Here is a 25,909-nt window from a genome sequence, read left to right as displayed (position 1 = left end):
TTGTCGCGACAGAAACATGCAGAACGGTCACGTGCCATTATGTAACATTCTTGGATTTCGCCCAGTGGACTATTGACTTCACATCGGAACAATAAAGTCTTTGCAATCCGAGCGGCAGCCTAATAATTCCTCAGAATGCCTGCCAGAACTCGTCCGGTTGAAAAGATTGCCAAAGCCACGGCCCAATGCTCCGCAGAGGTAAGTAACTTCTGTATGACCTCATCTCGGAAGTCCACGACTAATTAGCTTGATAGGTTGCGGCATACGGCAAGTGTGTTGTAACGGATTATAACTCGGTACACAAAGATATGTGCGCCAAAGAGTTTATGAGATTGAAGAATTGCTATCTGGTAGGTGACAACCGAGTGCTACAACATCCAAACAAGCTAAACAACCCCTACAGGCTGCATCCAAGAAGGGCTAAAGCAAGGCTCGTTGGGCTTCATGCTGGAAGCATCAAAAGAAGGCATCAGAAGCATTCCTCGATTTGAAACTATTTGGGTATAGCGGCGCAAGCGGGGGCATTTGTATAGTATCTCAAGGTTGGATTTCGCCAGAAATTGAAGATGGATTATCAAAGAAAGATTCATGTTTTCATTTAAGGGAACCGGAGAGTATTTGAAAAGTAGACTTTCTAGGTATCTACGTATATTCTTTGAATAGGCCATCTAGAGCTTGAGAAGGCGCAACAGGAAAGTAGCATTTTGCACCTCCTGCTCTTCCTGAGAGATGGTGCCTTCTTCATCTCCGGTAGGCAGCTTGTCGCCACTGAAATCGCTCACCTCGACTGGCCGGCGGAGAACCTTCTCAAAGGCTTGGGCCTGAGACTTGAAAGCTTCACCAAGGCCAATGTTGTCCGGATCCGAGATCACGGTGTATTCCATCTTCACATCATCGGTGGGGACGAGACCGGCCTTCTTGCGAAGGCGCTGAACTCGGTTGATGATCTCACGACCAAGACCCTGGTGAGCCAGCTCGGGGTACAAGTTTACATCAAGGATGGTCAACACATCAGCATCGGTGTTGGTCTCCATGCCCTTAGTGTTGTCGTTTTCCTTGATTCCACGCTTCACGACAAGGTCACCTTCAACAAGTTCGATGCCATCAACCAAGATTTTCTTGTCTGCAAGATAACCCTTCACGTCATCACTGGTCAGAGAAGGCAAAGCCTTCTTAACCGCTTGAACAGCCTTCTTGAGCTTCTTTCCTAGCACAGGCCAATCAGCAGTCACTGAGTATTCGACTTGGTATTTGGCCTCGTCAGATGAGAGAACAAGCTCCAAAACATTGAGCTCCTCAAGAATGTAGGACTCGAGAGACTTGACATCTTCGAGATATTGCGGGTCATTGTGAATCACAACAAGTGTCTTCAGGGGGGTCTTCAGACCGATAGCCCGACGTTCGCGCGAGATACGACCGAGTTCAATGATGTTCTGCATCCGAGAGACTCTGCGCTCGACAACTTCGTCGAAGAGCTCTTGGCGCACTTCAGGGAAGGGAAGGAAGTGTACGCAACGGCTGTCTTCGGCACGGAGCGACTCAGGAATGTGGGGTAGGAGACGCTGGTAGATGTTGTCGGTGATGAAAGGAGTGAAGGGAGCAAGGCCTCGGACCAGGGTGTAGAGAATCTCAAAGAGAGTGTTCAGGGCGTGCAAAGTGTCATCAACGCCATTCTCGCCCTTGAGTCTCTTGCGGTTGAAACGAATGTACCAGTTGGTGGTGTTATCGATCAACCCGAGGAGTCGCGGTACAACGGTGTACAGACGGTAGGCAGCCATTTCCTGGTTAATGAACAGAAGAAGTGACTGGCAGCTTGCAAGGATCCAACGATCCATGACGTTTGTGTTAGTGCTCTCCGCTGTGGGATCAAAGACAAAGTCAATGTTGGAAGTCTTCTTCAAAAGAGTCACCTGGCCCTCGAAGAACTTGTAGCTGTTCCACAATGGAAGCAGCACTTTGCTGACGATTTCCTTGACACCACTCTCCTTGAATCTCAGAGGCTCGGCACGAACGACAGGGCTGTTGATCATGTACAAGCGAAGAGCATCCGATCTAGTTGTAAAACATTAATTCCAAAGATTCTTCATTACAAAGCGCAAGGCATGAACACCTCGGAACGGAAGGACTGGACCGGTACTTACCCGTAAGAGTTCATAATAAGCGATGGATCGGGGTAATTTTTCAACCTGTTTAGTCAGAATACTTGAATATCATTCAGGTCTTGTAGCGGTAGTGGTTACACACCTCTTTGACATTTTGAGACCGTTCTCCGCGAGGACAATGCCATTGACCACGACGTTCTTGTATGGTAGTCTCTGTCGCAAATGAACTCCGATAACGCTAAGAACGTAGAACCATCCTCGGGTTTGACTAGAAATCCAAAATTAGCCCGTGAATAGCGGTGCACAAAGGCAAATGGGGAAATTACTCAAGACCCTCGGCAATGAAGTCTGCTGGGAAACGGTCCTCGAATTCCTCCGCACCCTCGAAGGGGTAGTGGACACTTGCGAAAGGCATACTGCCTGATTCGAACCAGCAATCGAAGACCTCCGGAACACGTCTCAAAACACCGTTGCCTTTAGATGAAGGAATAGTGATGTGATCGACCTTATCCCGATGGATATCGGTGAGTTCGCCCTCATAACCACTCAATTCCTTGAGTTGTTCGATGCTACCGATAGCAACGACTTCCGAGAAATCATCACTAACCCACAATGGCAGCGGCGTTCCCCAGAAACGGTTGCGAGAAATGTTCCAGTCATGAGCGTTCCGGATCCAGCTAGCGAATCTGCGCTCCTTGACATTGGAGGGGACCCAGTGTGACTTCTCAATACCATCGAGGATATCGGGAATGATGGGCTTGACCTTCACGAACCAGGATGGCACAGCACGGTAGATCAGAGGGGTGTCAGACCGCCAGCAGAAAGGATAACTGTGAGTAATCTGGCTGTCAACAAGAACACGACCGTTGCCCTTGAGAAGCTTAATAATGCCCTTGTCAGCCGCCTTGACATTTTGGCCCACGAAGTCCCGAACTTCAGCAGTGAAACATCCCTGAGCATCAACGGGGTTGGGGGGAAGGCGGGTTTCAGAAATGACACCGTGGTTCATAGCGACTTGGTAATCCTCCTCACCGAAGGCTGGGGCCTGGTGGACGATACCCACACCGTCCTCGGCGGTGACATATTCGTCGTTCAGCACCTGGAAGCCACAATCCTTGAATTCTTCATAGAAGTAATCAAAGAGAGGCTCATATTTCCATCCAAGCATGTCGGAACCCTTGATGCGATCGACGATCTTGAACTTGGCCTTCTTCGGGTCCTTGTAGATAGTCCGCAGGAGAGCCTCCAGAAGAATGTAGTTTTTCTTTGTAGCCTCATCGTAGATCTTAACGTACTCGAAGTTGGGATTGGCACACAGACCAGTATGCGAAGGAAGTGTCCATGGGGTAGTGGTCCATGCAAGCAGACATGTCTCTGGGTCATCGCGCAAGGGGAATGTCACAACGACAGCGGGATCCTGCACATCCTTGTAGTTCTGTTGCGCTTCGAAATTACTGAGAGGGGTGTTGAGGGCAGTAGAGTAAGGCATGACACGGTATCCGCGGTAGACGAGACCCTTGTCGAAGAGCTCCTTGAAAACCCACCAGACTGATTCCATGAATGACGGGTTCATGGTCTAAATAATAAGCTCGTTAGCAAAAAGGCGCAAAACGCTATTCGGCGTCGGGCGTACCTTGTAGTCATTATCGAAATCGATCCAACGACCCAATCGCTCGATGGTCTGGCGCCATTCTGTCGCGTATCTCATAACAATAGATCGGCACTCCTCGTTGTACTTCTCGATTCCGATCTCTTGAACCGCCTGTAGACCAGACATACCCAACTTTTTGTCAATCTCATATCTAGTAGTGCCCCACGTCAGATAAAGACCCAAAAAGCCTTGAAGCATGTCTTGAATTAACTCACTCGATGGGCACGCCATGGGTATCCCAACCAAAGCGGCGCTCCACATGGAATCCCTTCATAGACCAATAACGGGGAATCACATCCTTGATTGTCTAGTGGAAAATATTAGGACGGTTCACGAACTATTCGCCAGTTGTTCACAACGCTCTTACCGAAGCAAGCAGGTGTCCGTAATGAGGGGTTCCGGTAGCAAATGGAGGACCGTCCAGGAATCCATAGCGTGGCTTTCCGGCCGAAAGTTCAACTTGGCGCTTAAATGCATCAATCTCCCTCCACCGAGAGAGCACACGCTCTTCTTCTGCAGGAAAATCCATGTCGTAGTGACTCCAGTGATTTTCGAAGGTTGGAGAGAAGACTAACAACGACAATTCACAGGTGAGTCACCCCGCCTGGCTTTTTTTGCCAGTGTGCTTTGTTCCCCGACCCCTCCACGCACACCGCCTTCCCCGAATAGTAAACCTCATATTAGGGCTGCAAGTACGCAGTAAAAACCTCAGAGGCGAGGGACTATGGACATGAAAGAAAACCAACAGCACATAATAGCCAGCGGGACAGTGAATGGCTTACTCAGAAGCAGAGTGGTTTGCTTAAAGCTTCTTATATATCATCAAGCTAGATTTTTGAGCGAATACATAGATCCTCTACAAGCGCACCCAAAGAGTATATATAAAAGACATCAATTGAATTCATTTTACATTCCCCGTAACTCCGTTTCTTCCTCATACCCGATTCCCAGATGGACCAACAAATACTAACAACAGTATTGCAAGAAGCAAGAAATAGTTGGAGAGAAAGACAGAGAGGCAGCTAAAGCCTAATCTACTTTCTAGTATCGATTATAACCCCCACCTTGATTGTAGGAGTACTGGTCTCGGTTCTGACCGCCGCCACCGCGGCCTCTACCGCCACGGTTACCTCCCCGGCCGCCGCGATAGTCCTGGGAGCCATAGCCTTGCTGATGCCCGTTGTTGTATTGGCCACCTTGGTTGTATTGACTACCCTGGTTGTACTGATGGTTTTGCTGGCCATAGTATTCCCCAGACTGTTGGTAGCCGTGCTGCGGTGGGTACTGGTGGGACATTCCACCACGCGGAGGGGGAGGAGGTCCTCTGGAGTAGCCTCCATATCCTTGACCAGGAGGTACCCACCCAGGAGGTACCATGGGGGCACCACCAGGAGCACCTTGTGGACCAGCATTGAACTTTGGATCAAGATGCGCGGCGAATGGATTCGGACGATCACTGGAGTAGTTCATCCGACCACCACGTCCTCTGCCCTGGAAAGGTGCTCCGCCGAAAGACCGACCCGAGTTCTGAGCTCGGCCTTGGGTGGCTCTGATATCATTTGCATCCAGCATAGGAGTTGGAAGCTTGACACCGCGAAGAAGCATGGACTTGTGGACATGAGAAGACTCCGGAATCGAATACAGAACCCTTTGGTCGGTCAGCATATAAAACGGATATGGGATTTCATAGGGTAAAACTCACGTGAGAGAACGATCATCATCAACTCCCGGCATGCCATGTGCCTCCAATGGTGAGACTAACGAACTGTGGGGTATATAAGTGTCGCTACGCTCAACGATGCCAGCAAGACCGCCACTGATATCTTGTTTGAGAGTGTATTTTGCTGGACCGGGCTTCTTCGAGTAGAAGTTCGCGACAAGATCTTGATATAATGGGTGTCGGTCAGATAGTAGAAGCACTTCCTGACCGTGAGAGTTGCGACTCTTCTCATCTTCAGTAAGAAGGGGGTATACCTTTGCCATGGCGTTTAGAAGGCGGGTTTCATCGATGAAAGGGAGAAGAATCACGCCTTGCCAGGCGAATTTCTTCCCGTTCAAATCCAGAGGGAAGTCCTCTGGGTAGAAATCGATGATCTCACTATCGGGATTTTCCATGAGTGGATGGAAAACTTTGGGCAGCGCGTGGTTAGACGATGCAGGCAAGACTCCCATTAGCTGTTCAAAGGGTTTGAATATGGTGCCCTTTTCGAACTTGACATCCATGTCGGCGATGTCAACAAAGTCGGCAGCTGTAGAAATACGTTAGCTTTGGCCGAAGAACAAAGATAAACATAGAGAGTGTGAAGACATAGAGACAATGGAAGAAGAAAACTCACCGAATGGGGCATAGTGCCTTGGGTAATACCAAGTCTGAAATTAAGTTAGTAGTGTTCACTCATAGATATGTAAGTAGGAGCGATAAACATACCCAAGATGGACAGCCCTGGAAATAGTATCGCAAAACCCAACAGAGACCCATCGCATACTCACGAGCGACCTGGTGGCGGAACTCCAAGTCTTTGGGATCCACACCGAACTTTTGCTCATAGTAGCGATCGGCGTATCCTGGTTCCCAAAGCTTGACGGTATCTTCTTGGGGCTCGTCTTGTTTGGCTTTCGCAGGAACCACAGGAGGAGGTGGGGGAGAATCTCTACCTGGTGTTCCAGCCTCTTCGACCTCCTGTTCAGCTGCATCGGCCTTTCGTTTTCCGAGAACTCCGGGAGAGGTCGGCTCTGATGCTTCATTTGATGCTTCCTCGCCCTGTGTGGCTGGGGATTCATCGGCTTCAGGCGCCTGATTGCGCTTCATGAGTTTACTCTTCAGCACAGCGGCGGCGCTCTTGTTCTCCATGTTGGCGCGGTACACAGCTCCACGGTTGATGACCATGCTGTGTGTCAACTCCCGTGTCTCCTTGGCCAAGTGGCCCCGGCCAGGAGTGATCAGTTCCATAGTAGGTGCAGGCTCGCCGTCTCCGCCGCGCGAGCGATTTTGAGCTCCAGAGTCATACTGAGGCGAGCTTCGCCTGCGCTTTTGAGAACGCTCTTCATTGCGAGCTGCTTCTTGCTCCTTGCGCCTCTTCTCGTTTGCCTGCTTTCTCTCGTCCGCCTGCCTACGACGTGCGAAGATGGCATCCTCTTGTTTGGCCAGTCCTTGCAAAATGATTTGGGCGTTCTTCAACTCAACACTTCCATCTTTAGTGAGGTAACTTCCCATTGCGGGAAGATTGTCACGCCAGATTGCGATGAGTGTATCAATTCCGTTTTCACGAATATCCAAAGAGGGCAAGTGAGGAAGGAAATCGTTTCCAACGAAGAAACACATGAAAACCCAATCATCCAGCGCACGTTCTAGGTCGAATGGGAACGGTTGGTTAGGAACACGGAGCTCTACGGCAAGATATTCTCTCAGGACTGCGACGTGGAGCCAGATAAATGGCTTCAGAGGGGCAGCATGTTGCTTCTCATCAAATTCGCCGCTTTTCTCCTTTGGGCGGCCTAGACATTCCTCAGCCTTGTGTCCAGTCTGTCCACAGAGTCTGCAACCCCGAGGCCTTGAGTCCTGGGCAAACACATCTTCACGCAGTACTCGGAAATAAGGCTCATGAGTACCAAGACCCAGCATAATCAGATCGGCGTCCTGTTTAATGTTAAGTCAGCTGGTTGAGAATTTTGATTCGCAAGATCATCAAACTTACAAGACCATAAATAACATGGCGAGTGTTGGGATCATGATCAGGCGAGGCCCGCTGCGATCGCACAAAGTTCATGATCTTGTGCTCTCCTTCTCCTGGAACCGTAGCATCCGAAATGATGATTTTCAGCTATTCAAGTCAGTTAAGCAAATGGTACTGAGAAAAGATATCAAAACATACGTTCTCCCAGCCCGGGTCAGTGTTGAGCTTATAGGCAATCCAGTACCGCAGAGAGGCAGCGAGGATATCCATGAAAGGCGTTCCTGGTGTGATCACATTGCTGTCCCATGTCTTCTGAACAACTTCTTCTCGAAGCAATTGCTCGCCGGTCTTCTTGGCATGCTGTGAAGCAAGCATCTTCTGAAGTTCCTCCTTCTTTTGATCATTCTCCTTAGCCTCCTGCGCTGAGCGGAATCGACGTGCACGCTGCTGGTTCATTTTCGCTCTTGGTGCAACACCATCTAAACATGATCGAGGTTAGCGGAACCTGCGGATTTGGCACAAGAATCAAAAATCCAAAAGCCTGACTGGAATATCCACATACCAATAGCGATCATGAGAAGCTTTCTAGGGCGCACCATGTTGACCACGCGATCAGTGTACTTGTAGATCTCCAACATCATTTCCTGCTCGTCCGCTGGTGGAGGCTTCCCCTCTGGATGAGTACACGGATGGACAATACCATTCATATCCAGATAGAGGTTATCTTGCTCTTCGCCATTGGGGTTCGGACGGGTGATATCAATTGGGATTTCTTCTCCATCGACTTGCTGAGGCTGCTCTTCAATCACCGGGGAAACGATCTTCGGATACTTGTTGGAGAGCCATCGGAATAGCGCGGGGACACCCATGATGGCAATGCGACACTCGCGAGGTCAAGGTTTGGGGATTCCGGTAGTGTATTGTCGCAATCAGTCAATAGCGCTCATGCAGATACAAGCGCGATCCCTTCGTAACTGCGTTACACGTTGACTTGACTTCAATAAGATAGAAGCTTCCTTAATGCATGCAATAAGAAAGAGTGAATGTGCAACCGCAAATATGGTCGCGGTGCAGGTTGGACGTAGTGAAAGAGAGCTCGTCGTTGACGAAAAGATAAATCCCGGGCGGTCGGGCGATTCTGCGATTCTGCGGGTTGGGTTGGGCCAAGATCGGCGTTTAGCCCCCTTCGGCAGTAGGACAGCTTTCTACTACAATCAGCGATCCCTCGTCATATTCCTCTGTTGTTGCTCGTTAGATGACTATCAATTCCTCCGCCCTCGGCCGGCGACCATGATAGTGCAAACCAACTACGATGTTCCGAATCCTCGAGTCGCAAGCTCCGGCCAAACAAACGGCTACGGACACAATTGAGATATTGAGCAGTAGACTACAGAGTGCTACATTGTTGGAAGATCGTCGGGCAGCAATCCAAGGTCTCAGAAGCTTTGCAAAACTCTACCCAGCATCAGTCGCTTCTGGTGGTCTGCGATCATTGATTAGCAGTTTACGCAATGATGGTGAGGATGTGGACACCATCAAAGTGGTCCTCGAGACCCTTTTGATGCTCTTCACACCTGATGAATCTAGTGTTGGTATCTCATACTCTGGATTACTTTTATTCAATCCGCTCACGTATACACTTAGCCCGAAGCATCGGATGAAATAGCTCTGTGGCTCGCAGATGAATTTACTCAGGTACGTACCGTTACCTCGGTTCCTGAACAATGAACTAACGTATTGAAAGCGACAAGATAATATAACAACCCTACTCGACCTTCTCGAAGCCCGAGACTTCTACTCCCGTCTCTATTCACTTCAATTGATTTCCCACATTTGCAGTGCACGACCAGAACGAACACAAGAATGTATTTTCACAGCGCCGCTAGGTATCTCCAAACTAGTCAGCGTATTGACAGACGCGAGGGAGCCCGTACGGAACGGTATGTCCAGGGCAATATCTACGTTGGCGTGAGCCATGAAAGGTTGGAGCTGATAATTTGTTCGTTGGTTTGCTAGAGGCCCTCGTGTTGTTGATCGCCTTGACCCCCGCATCGGAGGAGCTACAAAAGCTTGTGGCATTTGAAAATGCATTCGAGATACTCTTCTCCCTCATCGAAGCAGAGGGAGCATTGACTCATGGAAGCGAGGTGGTCGAAGATTGTCTCTCGTTATTGGCTCAGCTATTGAAGTTCAATGTCTCCAATCAATCATTTTTCCGCGAGACCGGTTGCGTGAAAAGAGTCACCCAACTCCTTCACGAATGCCAACATGAGCCAGAAGACAATGCATCAACGCCAGAATGGACCCTGATCCACCGAGACAAGAATGTTTGGGGCCTATTGGCTATCATTCAATTGTTTCTGATTCGCGGTGGGGTGAGCACACCTATCAACCAGACGGTATTCTGGCAAAATGGCGTAACAGAACAAGCCCTAAGCATTGCGTTTGGTCAAAAGTTTAGTGTCAACGTGACATCTAAGGTAAGATGCCGTTTATGTCCTCGTTCATCTTTTGTTAGTATTATCAATTGACCAATCTAGGCTTTATCGACCTGTGCCGACCTAATCCGTGGGAACTCACCGCTGCAAGAGAGATTTGGTGACATTGAAGTCTTGTGGGGCTCTTACCCAGGCAGCGACACGGCTACCAACGGCCATGTGAATGAACCCCTACGAATCAATGTGATTGAAGCATTCCTGAAGCTCAGTCTTGAGCCTGCCCCGAACAGCCTCTTGGATGCACGACTTGCTGCGTGCGAGTGTATGAAGGCATTTTTCGCTCAACATTCTGGTATCCGTATGCATGTACTCCGACGAGCGATTGAAGGGCATACCAGTGGACAGGATCGAATCCCGAATATTCTATCTGTTTTGCTTGTTGCTCCGGAAGCGCGAGGAAACGCTGATCCGTATCAAGTGTGGATGGCTTCAGTCTTGATGTTCCATCTGCTGTTTGATGATGCCGAGGCGAAGGCAGAGGCTATGCGGGTCACCGAAGGCGATGCTGAAAGCGGCGAAGAAGTGGTCACCAGTGTCCAATTCGTGATTGGGAATCTGATCACTGGCTTGCAACGCGGAGACGATGAAAGAATCACAGTTGGTTATCTCATGTTGCTTTGCGGATGGCTCTTCGAAGATCCTGATGTCGTCAATGATCTTCTTGGAGAGGGCAGCAGCATTCAGACCTTGTTGCAGGAAATTAAGCACCAGCGTGCTCCGAGCAAATTGGTCCCTGGCCTGTGCACAGTGTTGTTGGGTATCATTTATGAGTTTTCTACCAAAGACTCCCCGATCCCTCGTATCACGCTTCACAAACTGCTCCTTGAACAGCTTGGGAGGGAACAGTACATTGACAAAATAACAAGGCTTCGAGAATGCCCATTAGTTCGCGACTTCGAGGTTCTTCCCCAAACTGCCGGTGGTCAGCTCGAAGGTGGACTGCCGGAGGTATTTTTCGATCGTGCGTTCGTTGACTTCCTCAAAGACAACTTTAGCCGAGTGCTTCGTGCCATTGACCGCGAACCCGAGTTTGAGATTTCCGTTGTTACGAATGGCGTTGAAAAGGGCATTTCACGTGAGCTTGTCGATACATTGCGTGCAGAGATTGAAGATCGAACCCAAACCCTTCAGAAATTGGAGACAGATCTCATTAGTATGCAACAAAAGCTTGACCAAGAACAACTGGATCACCGAAAGACAAAGGAATCCAGCACGGTAGAGTTGTCAAAGATCCAACAGACCCACCAGTCTCTACAACACACCCATGCACAAGAATTATCGCAGCAATTATCAAAGCTCGAAGACCAACATAAGAATCACAAAAACGAATTACTGAAGCAGCATGGTGATCAGCTCCGTGCCATCGACAATCAACTCAAGGAAGTTTCGGCGGATTCTGAGAGCAAGAGCATCAAAGCGAAAGAGGCAAGAGAGCAACATGAGCAAGAAGTTGGTGGTCTACAGCAAAAGATCCGTGGCTTGGAAGCAGAGCTTTCTCGCATTCGGGAACAACATACCAGAGAAGTCTCCAATCTCAATAAGAAACTCCAGGAGTCGCAAAATGCCATCAAACAAGCCAAGAATGCCCATGGTGAGCAAGTTACTAAGCTTGAGAAAAAGATTCAAGATCTTGAAAGCACTGGGAAGTCCCACAGTGGTCAAGTCGATAGCCTCAGCAAGAAAATTCAAGATCTTGAAAGGACTGAAAAGTCCCACAGTGGTCAAGTTGATGGCCTCAACAAGAAGATCCAGGAGTTGGAAACCTCGATCGCCCAATCTAAGGAGACCCACAGTGGACAGGTGATTGATCTTGAAAAGAAGATCCAAGAACTTGAAAACACCAACAAGGCCAAGGATGAACAGGTTGCTGATCTCAACGAGAAATTGCAGAGCCTGGAATCTACATTAGCTGGAAGCAAGAAGCAGCACGAGACGGCAGTCGCTGATTATAAAAGCAAGCTCAAAAGCTTGGAGTCCGATCTCTCTGCAGCCAAGCAGCAAAATGAGACTGAATCCGCTGGCCACAAGGATAAAGTTGGAACCCTAGAGTCAAATCTCGCCACAGCCAAGAAAGAACACGAAGCTCAGATCGCGACACTGAAGCAATCTGTTACGGCCCTTGAGTCAGATCTTGCCAAGGCTCAGAAATGTAGCGATGATCTCGAGAGAGCCCAAGAAGGCGCCACATCCCGGACCACCGCTTTGGAAGCACGAGCCAAGGAGGCTGAGGAAAAGGCCAAGGAGGCTGAATCACGCGCTCGCAGTGCAGCTGAAGCCCTCAAAAGTCTCCAGGCCCAGCTTGACAAGGCTAATGCGGAATCCAAAGAAAAGGAGGAGGCTCGCCAGTCTGCTCAATCTGAACTAGAAGACCTGCTGATCGTCTTTGGAGACCTAGAGGCTAAGCGAATGGAGGACAAGGTATGTTCATCAACCCGGATTGCTCTGAGTTTACGCCCTGTTTCTTGGAAATCTGGCTAATAATTTTATAGAACCGTTTGAAGGAGCTCGGAGAAGAAGTCTCAGAGGCCGAGGATGACGACGATGATGATGAGGATGAGGATGAGGAAGATGAGTGATGGATATGTGCCCATTTAGTAAATAGTCATACGATTTAAGGTCAATTCTCCAGTGGTTAGCGGTGTGTTGGCATCCAAATCCAAAGCCCTGGAGGTTGAGGAACTCTTGAATTGGTTCTTGCAAGTAAAAGAAAGAGACTCCCCCACGTCCAGGGAAACCTCGGTCAGCTATTTTTCAGTTCTCATTTGTACATATAACCTTTCAGATCCGTTTCAAGGAAAAGCCCGGTGGCATCCAGTTGATTATCAGGGCTTCAATCAAGCTTCCTGTGATATATCAAAATCTTAGAATGACGCGATCAAGACAGTTGTTTTCGGTCCCGACTTCTTTGGCGGACTTTCAGGCCTTCGCCACTATAGGTTGTAAACCACATGTTAACAGCGTCTCTCAGATTATATGACTATCGTCGTTTATTGATCGTGGAAAAATGCACATTTGGTCCACTCTCACTAGTACAGTTATGTATGATGTGTGAGATTGCCAAGTAGATCTGAAATATCGGCAAGATTGAACGTTTTAGTTAAAGAGTGCTTTTGTCATAAGAAGAAGAAAAAAGGTCAAGCGAGCGGACCAACGTTATATTTACAGATGCTCACGGTCTGGCTGGCTGAAGTTCAATCTTCACCTCCTCCGTCACCAGAATCCGTTGCGAACTCATGTCCCAATCTGCATCACCCAATCGTGAAACATCATTTGTGCGATGGTCGTTGGAAAATCCATCCATCGACCCGGCCTCCCCAATATCATTCCAAAACTCTTTTGATCTAGACCACGGCGTAACGCCTGACGGCTGGTGGCTGGTCTTCCCGCTAGACATGCCGAAGATTTTCGCCAAAGCGCCACCGAAGGCTGACTTCAAGAGTACCTGCATCGTGGGCAGGCATGTGCAGACAATGCCCGTGGACACTTCAATAATGGACCACATGTATCCTTTTGAGTAGACCCATGTGGAGTCGTACTCGCCCAGGACAAGCATTGAGAGGAGAAGGCGGGCCATGGCTGCAGCGCAATCACTAGGAATGATGCGTTAGCAAGGCATAAATCTTGGCATTGACTGACATCTTTGGAATAGGAATAAGAGTATACTTACAAGAGACCCAGTGTAAAGATCAGACACAGAGCAATCTTCTGGGGTTTTGGAAGCTGGATATTCCATACTCGAGGAATTGGCATCAACCAAATCGCAAAGTCACTGACAATGTTCACGATTGCGTAGCTGACAGCAAAATTTTTGAAGTCAAGGCAAGTTCCCTCTGTTGTCCAGAAGGCGCTAATCGGATTGCAATTGAAAATAGCGAGGAAAGTCATTACAACGGCCCACACAGAGACCAGAACGATCATGCCATTGACAACTCGCAAGAAGCTTGAATGCTCGAAGATGCGCCGGTACAGAAAAAGCAGTGCTAGCTTCACAGCCGGGGGGCTGAGCACGTAGAAGATCTGGAAGAAGTAGAGAAGCTGCGAGAATACAGCGACTTCTTCTGGTGGGAGGATTGCTCGGTGCTTGCCGAGGCCATTCATTCGACCTGAAAGTCCGTCAGTGTCAATACTGCGGTTTTCTAGCGGGATCAACGTCATGATAGTACTCACTTCCCACAAAGAGTCCGTATAAGACCCAATCCAAGAAAAGGGCGATACAGATGAAACAGTCATCTGCACCGAGAGGCAACTGTCGTAGTCGTCGAGCCCCAAAACGGGCAACAACAGCGCATGTGGCCAGTGCAGCGAACACTGTATTCACCCCCCATAGTATCGGTCCCAAGTCCTCCTGGAGGTCGGTCATTGTGTGTCGATAGAAATTGGGAATCTCTGCTACTCACAAGTCACGACCATGACCCTATGAAGAGGGTTCCCTGCCAGTATAAACGCCTTCATGTCGCTACATTCTACACTCTGAGACCGTAGGCTTCTTCCAACTTTTCAAAATTTCCGGGCCTAAGACCACGCCAATTGGGACTATTAAGAAGAATCCCTGTCGTGTTTGATTGGCACTCTAAAAGAGATCAATGAAATAAAATCGCGCACGGTCTGGGGCTTTTCGAGTGGTGGTCCCCGATCCACCGGCCCGCTATTCGGGGGCCAACGGCACGGCCAGGGAAGTTAGGGCTTGTCCTGACTCCAGAATCACACGTTTGTAGCGTTCCGGTTGGCATCGCTGCAATATTAGAGCTGACAATTAAACTATGCGTATTGGTCTCAGCGCTGTGGATATGTGACCCGCTCACGATCGTACCACTGCTTCAGCACAAGCGAGATGCCACATTGGGGCCAAGAACTGGGGCCTGTCATGTTCTAGTCGCGGATCATAGGCCAATGTACCACGAAGATGAGACAATAATGAGAGAGGCCCAGCTTCGGAATTCAATGAACACCGTGCGGCATTCTGCAGAACTCCTTCACCCAGCCCGTACTCGAAATCACCCGATCTAGGCCCGGAAGATGACCATGGTACCTCAAAGGAAACTCGCCTGGCAAGAGTCGGCCCGCTAGGTCCAGGCAGTGCATTTTCGTTCCATAGACCCGGTTTACCCCACCATCGCTGCTCTTCCCGATGCGCATACTGGCGGGGTGATCGATTTCTCCCGAAAGCACCCTTCGCCTATAGAGATCGCTATCACAGAAAGTTGCACTGAGACCTTGCTGGGTTCCCTTGCAACGAGGAAATCGACTGAAACTGCAGTAACCAACACTTTTCTTCGACGAGCTGCGATCGCTCAGAAGATGATGAGTAACGCTGGAGGTTGTGCGCGACCAAATCCCTCGAAGTTCGAGTTCTAACCATCGATCACATGCTTGGACCAACTGTATCCACGAGCTTCTTCCCGATCGTGCCATCGCCAGCGCCAAGGAGCTCGATGATTATATTGCAAAGCATGGAAAGCCCCCGGGTCCGGCTTCACGGTTTACCAATTAGCATTAAAGCCCATGTGGGCCTTAAGGGGCGAGACTTCACTGCGGGATGCGTTGGCTTGCTTGACCAGGAGAGCCAAGAGGACGCAGATATTGTGCGGATTCTCTTAGATGCCGGTGCAGTTCTTTATGCACCAAAAACCGAGCCATAGGGGCTGGTTAGTAACCCTAAGTTTCCGATTCTGTTGATGCATAACTAATACTTTGGTTTCGAGGTAGATGGCTCTTGAAACATACAGTAATACCACCGGCACCACCACAAACCCGCATAATACTGCTCTCACACCAGGTGGTTCCTCCGGTGGCGAGTCGCCCCTCTATGGCAGCCCTCTGGGAATTGGCCCAGATATCAGTATGTTGCTAGAGTCTCTGGACTGATTGCTTCATTGCTGGCAGAAGATTCAGGTGACAGTATTTGCTTTCCCGCCGCTGATTGTGGTCTCTACAGCCTAAAGCCATCAACGGGTCGACTACCACTAATCGGATGTGCTTCCGACCTTCTCGGATGTGAGGCAATCATGGGAACGCTTAGGCCCATTCTACCAACGTTTGGCGGTATTGAACTGTGTATAAAGGAGATCGTTGAATCCAAGCCTTGGGCCAAAGATTCAATGATACTTCCAATCCCTTGAAGAGACCAGGGGAAGCACATCCACCAGGATAAGAAGAAGCTAACCGTCGGTGTGATATGAACCAAGCTATGCGATCATTTTCAGCAAAGTGTCCAAGTCTCACTGAAGCCCATCGAATTTCAGAAAGACGAACGGCGTGGCTCGCAATTCCTTGATGTTGACAGTCTGATCAATCAATACGCCCGAACAATTGGACAGGGCTGCATCAGAAGGATGACTAGCAATGCTGATACATCTAGTCAAATTGTCAAGCAGTGTCCGCAGATGACGAACCAGAGGCATAAAGCTACCAGCAATGGAGATACGGGTCGCGAGGAAGAGATTGGCCCTCATCGAAACGTTCATTCTGGGGCGAAAAACGCTCGCAACCATCACCATGCTACTCCGATGACCATGGCGTCTTCCAGGATGCAACTCAGTTCGTGTAACAGTGGGGTATCTAAAAGCAGGACTCGAAGGGCGAAGTTTCCCAAATGGCGGGTGGACTTACATGCCTAAGATGCGTGCAAATTGGTATTGGCAGGTAGATACGAAACGACAGGTCACTTGAACGCAGTCAGTTTGGATGCAGTGATCGAATTGGAATTGGACTTTGAGATTGATTTGACAAAAGACTAAACCCCGAAGGCACTCCCCAGCTATTTAATCGGCGCAAGCTCACAACAGGCGATGTCGGCGGGGTTGAGGGTTTGGATTAAATGATGGAATACGGTATTTCTTTGCGAGTTCTTGATGACGTAGTCTGAATGCAAGGTATCTCTAGCAGATGAGTATATACAACATATGAGCCGTGTGATGAGGACATGTAGGTGTGAGTGTACAACATCAAACCGAGTCCTTGCAGATTGACTGAGTCACCGGGCGGTCAAGAAACTGCCCGCGACACCGGAGGGGAAACGATGTCATGTTACTTTTTCTTCTCTTGCTCTTGACTCGGGAGATATTATACTCTTGTTTTGATACTCTGATTCTTGGTGCAGATTTGTCCAGGTTGGTCTATATCCTCTAATCCTTGTCTTCCCCCCGGCGTGCACCTTGTACTAGCTGCATGGTGGGGGAAGCAGATAAAGTTAATCAACCCTGAGTCATGGTACTAAGAAACTACAGAATGAAATGAGCAGCCCTTGAATTTTGTTATTATTGAGTCCTCGTCTATATCCTCCACAATGTCCGAACCCACAAAAATCAGCATCTTGGGCAAGGAGAGTATTGTCGCTGATTTCGGCCTTTGGCGCAATTTTGTCGCGAAGGACCTGATCAGTGGCTTGTCCTCGACGACCTACGTTCTCATTACCGATACCAATCTCGGATCCCTCTATACCGCTTCTTTCCAAAAGACCTTCGAGGCTGCCGCCGCCTCCGTCACCCCAGCCCCGCGGCTCCTCGTCCACCATGCCGCCCCCGGAGAAAGCTCCAAGTCCCGGCAAACCAAGGCCGATATTGAAGATTGGATGTTGAGCCAGAACCCGCCATGTGGGAGAGATACAGTTATTATTGCATTGGGCGGTGGTGTGATTGGTGATTTGACCGGATTTGTTGCAGCAACCTACATGCGTGGTGTGCGATTCGTGCAGGTCCCGACCACACTGCTTGCCATGGTGGACTCTTCAATCGGAGGAAAGACCGCCATTGACACTCCGCTTGGTAAGAACCTTATCGGTTCTATCTGGCAACCATCAAGAATCTACATTGATCTTGAATTCCTCGAGACCCTCCCCGTCCGCGAGTTTATTAACGGCATGGCCGAAGTCATTAAAACCGCTGCCATTTCGAGCGAAGAGGAGTTCACTGCTTTGGAGGATAACGCGGATTTGATTCTGGCAGCTGTTCGCAGCGAGCCTCAGCCCGGCCAAGGCCGCTTTGATAGCATTCGGGATATCCTGAAGGCTAGAATCCTGGCATCGGCACGTCACAAGGCGTACGTTGTCTCCGAAGATGAGCGTGAGGGCGGTCTTCGCAACCTGCTCAACTGGGGCCACTCTATCGGACATGCCATTGAAGCTATTCTTACCCCCCAGATCCTTCACGGCGAATGTGTCGCGATCGGTATGGTGAAGGAGGCAGAGCTTGCGAGACACTTGGGCATCCTGAAGGGTGTCGCCGTTGCTCGCGTGGTCAAGTGCATCACAGCCTACGGCTTGCCCACTTCCATGAAGGATCCACGGGTTCGTAAGTTGACTGCTGGTAAGCACTGCTCTGTGGATCAATTGCTGTTCAACATGGCTTTGGACAAGAAGAATGATGGCCCCAAGAAGAAGGTTGTCCTTCTGTCGGCGATTGGCCGTACCCATGAACCCAAGGCCAGTGTTGTCTCTAATGAGGATATTGGTGTTGTTCTTGCTCCTAGCGTTGAAGTTTACCCAGGAGTGCCAAAGTCACTTAATGTCACTTGCGCACCCCTGGATCCAAGAGTATCTCTAACCGTGCCCTTGTGCTTGCTGCGCTTGGTTCTGGAACCTGCCGTATCAAGAACCTGTTGCACTCCGATGACACTGAGGTCATGTTGAATGCCTTGGAGCGTCTCGGTGCGGCAACATTTTCTTGGGAAGAGGAGGGTGAGGTTCTTGTTGTGAACGGCAAGGGCGGAAAGATTGTCGCAAGCCCTTCGCCTTTGTACCTGGGTAACGCCGGTACTGCCTCTAGATTCCTTACCACCGTGGCTACTCTCGCTACTCCCAGCAGTGTCGACTCAAGTGTTTTGACTGGTAATAACCGCATGAAGCAAAGACCCATTGGCGACCTTGTCGACGCACTCACTGCCAATGGAGCCGATGTCGAGTACATGGAGAGCAAGGGATGTTTGCCTCTTAAGATTGCTGCTTCTGGAGGCTTCGCGGGAGGAAAGATCAACCTGGCCGCTAAGGTTTCCTCCCAGTACGTCTCTTCGCTCCTCATGTGCGCCCCGTACGCCAAGGAGCCAGTGACCTTGAAGCTGGTCGGCGGCAAGCCCATCTCGCAACCCTACATCGACATGACCACTGCGATGATGAGATCTTTCGGCATTGACGTGAAGAAGTCAACCACCGAGGAGCACACTTACCACATCCCTCAGGCCCAATACGTGAATCCTGCCGAGTACGTTGTGGAGAGTGACGCAAGCTCTGCAACCTATCCTTTGGCCATCGCTGCCGTTACTGGCACCACCTGCACCGTCCCTAACATTGGTTCTAAGTCCCTTCAGGGCGATGCCCGTTTCGCCGTGGATGTGCTCCGGCCTATGGGATGCTCTGTTGTGCAGACTGATCACTCTACCACCGTTACTGGACCTGCCGATGGTATTCTGCGGCCACTTCCTAATGTCGACATGGAGCCCATGACCGATGCCTTCCTTGGTGCGTCAGTTCTCGCGGCTATTGCCCGGGGTAAGGACTCAAACCACACGACCCGTATCTACGGTATTGCGAACCAGCGCGTCAAGGAGTGCAACCGTATCAAGGCCATGAAAGACGAGCTGGCCAAATTCGGTGTGGTCTGCCGTGAGCATGACGACGGTCTTGAGATCGATGGTATCGATCGTTCCACCCTTCGCCAGCCCGCCGGTGGTGTTTTCTGTTACGATGATCACCGGGTCGCGTTCAGTTTCAGTGTTCTTTCTCTGATCACTCCCCAGCCTACTCTCGTCCTTGAGAGAGAATGTGTGGGCAAAACCTGGCCGGGTTGGTGGGATACCCTCAAGCAAATGTGGGACGTAAAGCTTGCGGGCAAAGAACTCAAGGAAGATGAACATGCTGCCTCGGGCGGCGAGGAGCGTAGCAACGCCTCTGTCTTCATCATTGGTATGCGTGGCGCTGGAAAGACCACCGCTGGCAACTGGGTTGCCAAGACCCTTGATCGCCAGTTCATTGATCTTGACACAGAGCTTGAAACATCCGAGGGTATTACTATTCCCGAGATAATCAAGGCTCGTGGCTGGGAAGGTTTCAGAGACGCAGAACTGGCTATGCTCAAGCGCGTCTTGAAAGACCGTCCTACTGGCTACGTCTTCGCCTGCGGCGGAGGTGTTGTCGAAATGCCCGAAGCACGGAAGCTCCTCACTGACTACCACAAGAACAAGGGCAATGTTCTTCTCATCATGCGCAACATCAACCTGGTGATGGACTTCCTTCAGATCGATAAGACTCGCCCTGCCTACGTAGAGGACATGATGGGCGTGTGGCTGCGACGTAAGCCTTGGTTCCAGGAGTGCAGTAACATCCAGTACTACAGCCAGCACTCTAGCTCAACAGAGCTGGCTCTTGCCTCAGAGGACTTCAGCCGCTTCATGCGGGTGGTCACCGGCCAAGTAGACAGCCTTAGTCTCATTAAGAAGAAGCAGCACAGCTTCTTCGTCTCATTGACCCTGCCTGATCTGAAGCCATCCGGTGATATCATTACTGAAGCTTGTGTTGGATCCGATGCCGTGGAACTACGGGTTGATCTGTTGAAGGACCCTGCAGTCGATGGCGATATTCCCTCGATTGACTACGTCAACGAGCAACTATCCATCCTTCGCCGCTGTACCAACCTGCCGATCATCTTCACCATCCGTACTAAGAGCCAAGGAGGCCGCTTCCCTGATGACGCCCACGATGCTGCCATGCAGCTCTACCAACTGGCATTCCGCTCTGGATGCGAGTTCGTGGACCTTGAGATCGCGTTCCCCGACGCAATGCTCCGTGCTGTTACCGAAATGAAAGGTTACTCCAAGATCATCGCCTCCCACCACGATCCTAAAGGCACACTTTCGTGGTCCAACATGTCCTGGATTCCCTCCTACAACCGTGCTTTGGAGTACGGCGATATGATCAAACTCGTCGGTGTTGCCAACACCTTGGATGACAACACTGCTCTTCGGAAGTTCAAGACCTGGGCTGACCAGGCTCACGATGTGCCTCTAATTGCTATCAACATGGGCGACAGTGGCCAGCTCAGCCGTATCCTTAATGGCTTCATGACTCCGGTCTCTCATCCCAGCCTCCCCTTCAAGGCTGCGCCTGGTCAGCTGTCCGCTGCAGAGATTCGCCGTGGTCTTTCCCTGATGGGTGAGATCAAGGCCAAGAAGTTCGCCATCTTCGGTTCCCCCGTCGCGGGCTCACGCTCTCCCGCTCTCCACAACACCCTCTTCAGCACAATGGGTCTTCCCCACGAATACTCACGTCTGGAGACCACCAACGTCGGAGACGTTAAGGACTTCATTCACGCCGCCGACTTCGGCGGTGCCTCGGTTACCATCCCCCTCAAGCTAGACATCATGCCTCTGCTCGACGAAGTTGCTCCGGAGGCTGAAATCATCGGCGCCGTCAACACCATCGTGCCTGTCCCCAACGGCGACAAGCCCCCTCGTCTGATCGGTTACAACACCGACTGGCAAGGTATGGTCCGGTGCCTGCGCAATGCAAACGTTTACGGCTCCGCCGGTAACGAGAGCGCCCTGGTCATCGGTGGCGGCGGTACCGCCCGTGCTGCCATCTTCGCCCTCCACGACATGGGCTTCTCCCCCATCTACGTTGTGGGCCGCAGCGCCAGCAAGCTCGAGAGCATGGTCTCGACCTTCCCTACCAACTACAACATCCGCATCGTAGACAACCACGCCCAGCTTGAGACCGTGCCCCAGGTTGCCATCGGCACTATCCCCGCCGACCGTCCCATCGACCCTGCCATGCGCGAGACGCTCTGCAACATGTTCCAGCGCACTCAGGAGATCGACGGTACTACCATCGGCAAGACTACCCATGCCAGCCAGCACCGTGTTCTCCTCGAGATGGCCTACAAGCCTTCCATCACTGCACTGATGCAGCTTGCTGCTGATGCCAGCTGGACCACCATTCCTGGACTGGAGGTCCTTGTTGGACAGGGTGTGCACCAGTTCGTTCACTGGACTGGTATCACTCCTCTGTACCATGAGGCACGAGTAAGCTTCCGCCCCAGTTATCTTCCCTCTCCGAGATACATTAACTAACTTTCATATTTAGGCCGCTGTCATGGGCACTGAATCTTCATAAATGTTTCGGGAGGGGGTTTTCTTCTTTTCCATCTTTCACGCCTAACGCCATATCATGTTCCATGCTCTAGGGGCAGCTGAGCGGGTTCAAAAGCATTCAACAAAACTTGACCTGACTTGCAACCTCCTGTTTCTTGTGATTATAAGACATCTATCATATACACATAGTTCCATTTCGGTCAATCATATTACATTTCACGCTGTGTCTTATCTTGAGTATAACTTGGAGGAAGAGACCGGATGATACGTAGAGCACGTAGAAAAGTCTTAGCCAGAAGGAGAAAGTAGAGTCAGTCCATGAGAAACAGTCCCTGGAAATCCAGACTCAGTCAAACCCCTTATGAGACGCTCTATCTCAGTTCAAGACTACATTACATTCCAGGCTCTTTCTTTTGTCCTGACATCCAGGCACAATTCCTAATGGAGAGTATTGAAACCGACAAGGAGATATCAGGTTGACACCGAAACCACAAAGCAAACAAGCAACCCAGAACCCGAATCCCCACACTCACTATTGAATGCATAGTCAACATCCGTCGGATATCAGCTGAAACCCATTTGACCAACAAATGATTTCCGCCCGAATCGTCTCAAACAAGACGGCGCAATTTCGAATCCACCGCAGGTAAAGAAAAGTCGTTCTGAAACCTTTGGTATCCATCTTCCATTTTTCCCAGGTATCGTTCAGATTTGTTGTTTTCCTAGGAAGTCTCAACCCCTTTCTTGCAGCTTTCGTTCCCCGTCGGCTTTTGAATGGCGATACGGAACACTCTCCGAGACTCTGTTCAGCACCGCCGAGCAGGACACGCTTCACGCTTGATCTCGTCTACCGGGACACAGTCGAGATGTCAAGGCATATGTGTCTTTGGAAGTTCACTTTGTCATTTGGCGAACCCATTCTTCGGTATAGTTGATGATTGAATTCCGTTGAATTGTCTCTTTGACAGAATGATGCTTCATTCCGAGTGGAGGATGCCAGCCCGTTTTTCCGCAATTCGAAGTATAATGGCTCTATATAGGATCATGGAGGCGAAGACAGATGAAGAAGCAATGAGAAGAGTGATTTTTGAGAGAACCAGGGAAGGAGAAGGGAAAAAGAAGAAAATGTTTGTCTGTTTCCAGGGAAGATGGGGCCTTTATATGCCTCTATCAAACACCGCGTCGTCTACAAACAGAAGATGGAGAGACCAGACATGGACTGAGTATCTGAACCGATATGATAAAAACTGGAATTGAGCAGCAGAGACTATTCTGCATCCTCTATCATGTAAGATTGCAAACACCTTGACAAGAAGTATCTCTCAAAACTTGTTCAACCAAGCCTTCATTTCGCTTTCACTCAGCCTTGACCTCAGGTCGGGGAGTGATGGTCAACCAAGTATCTCTCCAGTACCCAACACCACCTTTGACTATAAACTTGGCCTCGGGCTTGCCCTTAACAGTCTCCGGCTTATAGAGGCGGAAGAACTGGACATGTCAGCAAATATCCCAAACACCCAAGCGACCAGGAAAGAACCTACCTGCAAAGGACCCTTGAACAACTCCATCATCGCAATATCCCTCCCTAAACAAACCCGCGCGCCATACCCAAACGCAAAGTTATACTTATTATACAATTTCGCCTTCTCGGCATCCAACCACCTCTCCGGCTTGAACTCCTCCGCATCATCGCCATAAAGCTTCGGGTCCCGATGCACCAAGTACGGATTACAGCTAATTTCCGTCCCAGCCGGCGCAAAAGTACCATAAAGATCCATCCCAGGCTCCGAGACATAGCGGGGGAAGATATTCGGCGCAGACGGACAAAGTCGCATCGTCTCTTTCACGCAACCAACATAGAATGGCAGATGCTCGAGGACCTCATTGTACTGGGGCATATCGGATATCAGACCCTTCCGAGCTGCATTGTCGATCTCCGCCATCATACGCTCATACGCCTCCGGGTGAGTCAAGAGGAACTGCACCATGGCCTGGAATGCGGTGCCGGTGGTATCGGCGCCAGCCAGAAGGACGAGCAGAACCTCCGCGCGGATGTGTTCCAGATCCAGGGGCTTGCCTTCTTCTGTGATAGCCTCGAGGAAGGTCTGGAGCAGGTCAGTGCGCTCGATCGGCTTGCCGGTTTCGATGTCCTTGGTGCGTTTGTCGATGAGGCGGTCGCGGAAGCGCATAAGTACGCCGATGCCGCTGTTGTCTTCGGGCTTGGCGACCATGTACTTTTTCAGGAAGGTGGTTTTCACCCAGGAGGTGAAGGGGTGGAGACGGCATAGGAGGCCGAACGCGGGTAGGCCGTCGTGGAAGCCTTGGATTAGGCCGCCGATGTCTTCGCCTTTTTCGATGAAGCCGAAGGGTTCGCCGAACCCGATTTCGCTGATGATGTCGTAGGCCATGTAGCTTTATGGTATTAGTTTGGGGGATAACGTTTTAGTTGGCTTGTGCTTACACTGCCCACCAGGAGAAGTCGAAGGCTTCGCCGGTCTTGGAGAATCTTTCATTGAGCTTGTTGGTCCATTCGGTGATGCGCATATCAATCAGCGGCTCCATCTTCTTGATGTTACTGAAGCTGTACTATCCTGGGTGTTAGTTTTAGATATCTATATACCAGTCTGCATACGTACCGGTCCAGCAACGTGCTTCCTAGACACGGCATGGGTCTTATGGGATCTCATATTGAACAGCGACTCAGTCTCGCCGAAGCTTCCGGTGATATAATGACCGGTCTTGTCTGCATTGCGGTGGTAGATTTCCGGTAGTTTCTCGTGATCGCTGACCAGCAACAATGTCGGGGTGATGCGCACAACGGGGCCTGTGAGGATTTACTTAGGAAACAGCTCGCTTTTCAAGAATAATCTAAACCAACCATATTTCTTAGCCAGCGCATAGACGGTCGGCACCTCGGTCTCCTGCAAATTATGCCATGCGATCCAAAGACGAGTCACAGAGCCCCAGAAAGGTCCAGGGAACTTTGCAAGTGGGTGGAAGAAGCGATAATGAACGATCTGCCAGCCAAATTTGAACGCAACATAGGCAACAAGGCCTAAGAGGATATTGCTCACTGTCAACAGTGACAGGACATTTCCCGCCAGACCCATGGTTTAGAGGCTTGAAATCATGGAAAGAAATGAAGCTCTTTTTTTTTGGCCGAGGGAGGGACCCCCAAAAAGAACAGACTCCAAATCCCACTTCATGATCAGCAGGTTGTAGTAAGGGGCAGATGGGCATTGGCCCGAGGGCTCTGTTGAGCTAACACAGTGTGAAGCCTAGACCCAACTAGGTCTAAAGGAATGAAGCTATCCTCGGCATGCGGCAGCTGGGTGCATCTGCCCCTCCCTCTAAGTGTTTTTCCTTGCGCTATCCCGCCGTGGCATGGCTTCATATTAGCGTGCGGAACTGCAATTTCCATTGCCAATCCAAAAACGAAGACTTGTAGCCGGTCCCCCCCGGCCTATCAACGGGTACGGAGTACGGAGTAGTGAAGCCCACTAGCATAGTGAAGTGACCCGAAAGAGTAGCGATTGTCCGATGGAGAAGGGCCGTTAACAACTGACAAGCACGAGGGGGCCGTGCAAATTCGGGACCCCTAGACCCTCTATTAGAAAGACATGCCGACAAGGACTTGAAACAGTGATCAACATAGGGGATAGGAAGGTTCCTTGTTTGTCTGCCGTGCTCGGTGTACTCCATACGAAGTACGGAGTATTCGGTTCCTAGTTCCAACGACACAAGTTTTCAGGATTCTTCATTCTCAAAAAAGGACAAAGTACCTTGCAGTGGAGCAACAGGCGGTTGTGGCTCCACTGTGGAATTGCCGGTGTCTAGGACGAGAGCTATTTAGACTGAAATTCAAGGCAATCAGGCTCTCACAAGGATTTGGGACACTGTTATCAA

The 25,909-nt window shown here is 50.2% G+C and overlaps 9 protein-coding genes across 9 annotated transcripts; 5 read left to right on the top strand and 4 right to left on the bottom strand.

Annotated features, from left to right (window-relative positions):
• Positions 1-135: 135 nt before the first annotated feature.
• On the top strand, positions 136-424 carry N7457_009759 (uncharacterized protein; the record flags this gene model as incomplete). Its single annotated transcript, XM_057180802.1, has 3 exons — positions 136-198; positions 255-350; positions 404-424. 3 exons carry the CDS (start codon positions 136-138, stop codon positions 422-424), a joined length of 180 nt encoding a protein of 59 aa, XP_057029188.1.
• A 244-nt stretch (positions 425-668) lies between these two features.
• N7457_009758 (isoleucine--tRNA ligase ILS1) lies at positions 669-4,282 on the bottom strand (the record flags this gene model as incomplete). The annotated part of the gene is made up of 7 exons (XM_057180801.1): positions 669-2,052; positions 2,142-2,186; positions 2,245-2,370; positions 2,429-3,678; positions 3,736-3,904; positions 3,969-4,060; positions 4,121-4,282. The coding sequence occupies 7 exons, from the start codon at positions 4,280-4,282 to the stop codon at positions 669-671; spliced, it is 3,228 nt and encodes a 1,075-aa protein (XP_057029187.1).
• Positions 4,283-4,794: 512 nt separating this feature from the next.
• Positions 4,795-8,296, bottom strand: rat1 (5'-3' exoribonculease Dhp1; the record flags this gene model as incomplete). The annotated part of the gene is made up of 7 exons (XM_057180800.1): positions 4,795-5,401; positions 5,456-6,002; positions 6,090-6,123; positions 6,182-7,390; positions 7,449-7,574; positions 7,626-7,906; positions 7,990-8,296. 7 exons carry the CDS (start codon positions 8,294-8,296, stop codon positions 4,795-4,797), a joined length of 3,111 nt encoding a protein of 1,036 aa, XP_057029186.1.
• Positions 8,297-8,739: 443 nt separating this feature from the next.
• On the top strand, positions 8,740-12,501 carry N7457_009756 (uncharacterized protein; the record flags this gene model as incomplete). The annotated part of the gene is made up of 6 exons (XM_057180799.1): positions 8,740-9,015; positions 9,072-9,122; positions 9,172-9,367; positions 9,444-9,907; positions 9,968-12,343; positions 12,415-12,501. The coding sequence occupies 6 exons, from the start codon at positions 8,740-8,742 to the stop codon at positions 12,499-12,501; spliced, it is 3,450 nt and encodes a 1,149-aa protein (XP_057029185.1).
• Positions 12,502-13,094: 593 nt separating this feature from the next.
• Positions 13,095-14,285, bottom strand: N7457_009755 (uncharacterized protein; the record flags this gene model as incomplete). Its single annotated transcript, XM_057180798.1, has 3 exons — positions 13,095-13,515; positions 13,593-14,028; positions 14,093-14,285. The coding sequence occupies 3 exons, from the start codon at positions 14,283-14,285 to the stop codon at positions 13,095-13,097; spliced, it is 1,050 nt and encodes a 349-aa protein (XP_057029184.1).
• Positions 14,286-14,815: 530 nt separating this feature from the next.
• Positions 14,816-15,280, top strand: N7457_009754 (uncharacterized protein; the record flags this gene model as incomplete). The annotated part of the gene is given in 3 exon segments (XM_057180797.1): positions 14,816-14,909; positions 14,933-15,001; positions 15,021-15,280. 3 exon segments carry the CDS (start codon positions 14,816-14,818, stop codon positions 15,278-15,280), a joined length of 423 nt encoding a protein of 140 aa, XP_057029183.1.
• Positions 15,281-15,631: 351 nt separating this feature from the next.
• Positions 15,632-16,044, top strand: N7457_009753 (uncharacterized protein; the record flags this gene model as incomplete). Its single annotated transcript, XM_057180796.1, has 2 exons — positions 15,632-15,764; positions 15,809-16,044. The coding sequence occupies 2 exons, from the start codon at positions 15,632-15,634 to the stop codon at positions 16,042-16,044; spliced, it is 369 nt and encodes a 122-aa protein (XP_057029182.1).
• A 1,166-nt stretch (positions 16,045-17,210) lies between these two features.
• N7457_009752 (pentafunctional protein ARO1) lies at positions 17,211-22,025 on the top strand (the record flags this gene model as incomplete). Its single annotated transcript, XM_057180795.1, has 3 exons — positions 17,211-18,428; positions 18,455-21,934; positions 21,996-22,025. The coding sequence occupies 3 exons, from the start codon at positions 17,211-17,213 to the stop codon at positions 22,023-22,025; spliced, it is 4,728 nt and encodes a 1,575-aa protein (XP_057029181.1).
• Positions 22,026-23,359: 1,334 nt separating this feature from the next.
• Positions 23,360-25,113, bottom strand: N7457_009751 (cytochrome P450; the record flags this gene model as incomplete). Its single annotated transcript, XM_057180794.1, has 5 exons — positions 23,360-23,491; positions 23,545-24,415; positions 24,465-24,589; positions 24,640-24,827; positions 24,882-25,113. The coding sequence occupies 5 exons, from the start codon at positions 25,111-25,113 to the stop codon at positions 23,360-23,362; spliced, it is 1,548 nt and encodes a 515-aa protein (XP_057029180.1).
• Positions 25,114-25,909: the final 796 nt, after the last annotated feature.

This window comes from Penicillium paradoxum (genome assembly GCF_028828445.1).
Source record: "Penicillium paradoxum strain IBT 22861 chromosome Unknown utg000007l_segment0_segment0, whole genome shotgun sequence".
NCBI lineage: Eukaryota > Fungi > Ascomycota > Eurotiomycetes > Eurotiales > Aspergillaceae > Penicillium > Penicillium paradoxum.
This window is presented reverse-complemented; position numbering and strand designations above follow the sequence as displayed.